This window comes from Solanum lycopersicum, chromosome 12 (assembly GCF_036512215.1).
Source record: "Solanum lycopersicum chromosome 12, SLM_r2.1".
NCBI classification, from domain to species: Eukaryota; Viridiplantae; Streptophyta; class Magnoliopsida; order Solanales; family Solanaceae; genus Solanum; species Solanum lycopersicum.
Genome location: NC_090811.1, coordinates 42,164,611 through 42,166,702, shown reverse-complemented (window position 1 = coordinate 42,166,702; position 2,092 = coordinate 42,164,611). Strand labels below are relative to the sequence as shown.

Genomic DNA, 2,092 nt, shown 5'->3' with positions numbered 1-2,092 from the left:
GAAGAACTATCCAACTCATGACTTAGACTTGGCAACGGTGGTGTTTGAACTGAAGTTGTGGAGGCACTACCTAAATGGAGTACATCTGGATGTGTTTATAGAAGACAAGAGTCTCCAGTATATGTTTACATAGAGGGAGTTAAATCTACATCGGCGAAGATGGTTGGAGCTGTTGAATGACTGACACAAATGTCCACTACCATCCAGGTAATACTAACGTTGTAGCTGATGCTTTGAGCAGGATTAGCATGGGGAGTACATCTCACGTTGAGGATGAGAAGAAGGAGTTGGTGAAATATATACACAGACTGGCTAGGCTGGGTGTGCGGTTGGTTGACTCTACTAGGGGGGGTGGTATTTTGGTTCATCCTAGTTCTGAATTATCCTTGGTACTTGAGGTCAAGAAGGGTCAGAATCTTGATCCTCTGTTGATGGAGCTGAAGGACTCAGTATTGACAAAGATGAATGAGTCTTTTTCCTTGGGAGGTGGCGGTATACTTAGGTACTACGACAGGATGTGTGTACTTGATGTGGATGATTTGCGAACCAAGATAGTTGCAGAGGCCCATGGTTCCAGATATTCCATACATCTAGGTTCAACAAAGGTGTATCATGATCTTAAGCATATCTATTTGTGGGATGGCATGAAGAAGGATATTTCTGAGTATGTGGCTAGGTGTCCTAATTGTCAGCAGGTTAAGGCAGAGCATCTTAAGTGAGGCGGTGTGACTCAGATTATCGAGGTTCCGACTTGGAAGTGGGAGGCCATTAATACGGACTTCGTGGTTTTTCTTCCAAACACTAGTAGGCAGCATGACTCCATATGGGTTATTGTGGACAGAATGACAAAGTCTGCCCACTTTATCCCTGTGAAGTCTACTTACAGAGCCAAGCACTATAAGAGACTCTACATTGATGAGATTGTGAGATGTCATGGGATTCCTTTGTATATCATTTCATATAGAGGAGTTTATTTCACTTTGCATTTTTGGAGATCTTTCTAGAAGATTTTAGGCACGCAGGTGAAGCTTAGCACTGCCTTTCATCCTCAGACTAATGTGCAGGCTGCGCGCACCATTTAGACATTGGAGGAGGTGTTTAGGGAATGCGTGATTGACTTGAGAGGTAGTTGGGACGACCATTTGCCTTTGATAGAGTTCTCGTATAATAACAATTATCACTCCACCATTGGGATGACACCATTTGAGGCATTGTATACTAGGAGGTTCCAATTGGGTGGTTTGAGGTTGGATAGTCATCCATTTTGGGTCCAGGATCATTCACGAGGCCTTGAAGAAGGTAAGAGTGATTAAAGGCAGGTTGGCCACGGCTTATAGTCGGTAGAAGTCATATGCGTATAACAGGAAGAGGACCTTAGAGTTTGATGTTTGTGACCAGGTCTATTTGAATATATCACCTCTGAAAGGGGTAATGAGGTTAAGGGGAAGTTTAATACGAGGTATGTTCGGCCATATGATGTCCTACAATGTGTGGGTAAGGTGGCCTATGAGTTGGCATTGCCTGCGGAGCTAGCTTCTATTCATCCTGTCTTTCATGTGTCCATGTTAAAGAAGTGCCTGGGTGATCCAGCATCGATTCTACCTATTGAAGGTTTGGGGGTTGATGAAGACTTGTCCTATAAGGAGATACCTGTTGAGATTCTAGACAGACAGGTGAAGTGGCTGAGAAACAAGGAGGTTGCCATAGTGAAGGTATTGTGGAGGAACAATCTTGTTGAGGGTGCTACGTTGGAGGCCGATATGAGATCCCGCTATCCCCATCTTTTCAGCATTTGAGGTTAGAGTCCCTACTCTAAAGTCTAAGTTTCCTTATCTCTCTATTCTTTGTTCCTATTGCTTGATTGTGTGTAGCAACTATGTTATGATCTGTTTGGCATTATGCGAAATAATTAGTAGTGTCATTCGGGGGCAAATGCTCCGAAGGGGGGGGGGATAATATAACAACCCAAAAAATGTATAAGATAAGTAATGCTTAATGTGTCTACAATGCCTATGATTAGACCTGGTTCACACAGATTGATGTGCGTAGATACAGGCCTCTGAATCCATAGAACAGTCAAGACAACTAACTT

The 2,092-nt window shown here is 43.3% G+C and overlaps 1 protein-coding gene across 1 annotated transcript; it reads left to right on the top strand.

The window, feature by feature from the left end:
- The first annotated feature begins 1,193 nt into the window (after positions 1 to 1,193).
- LOC138340372 (uncharacterized) lies at positions 1,194 to 1,796 on the top strand. The gene is made up of 2 exons (XM_069292089.1): positions 1,194 to 1,299; positions 1,399 to 1,796. The coding sequence occupies exons 1-2, from the start codon at positions 1,194 to 1,196 to the stop codon at positions 1,794 to 1,796; spliced, it is 504 nt and encodes a 167-aa protein (XP_069148190.1).
- The last annotated feature ends 296 nt before the right edge of the window (positions 1,797 to 2,092 follow it).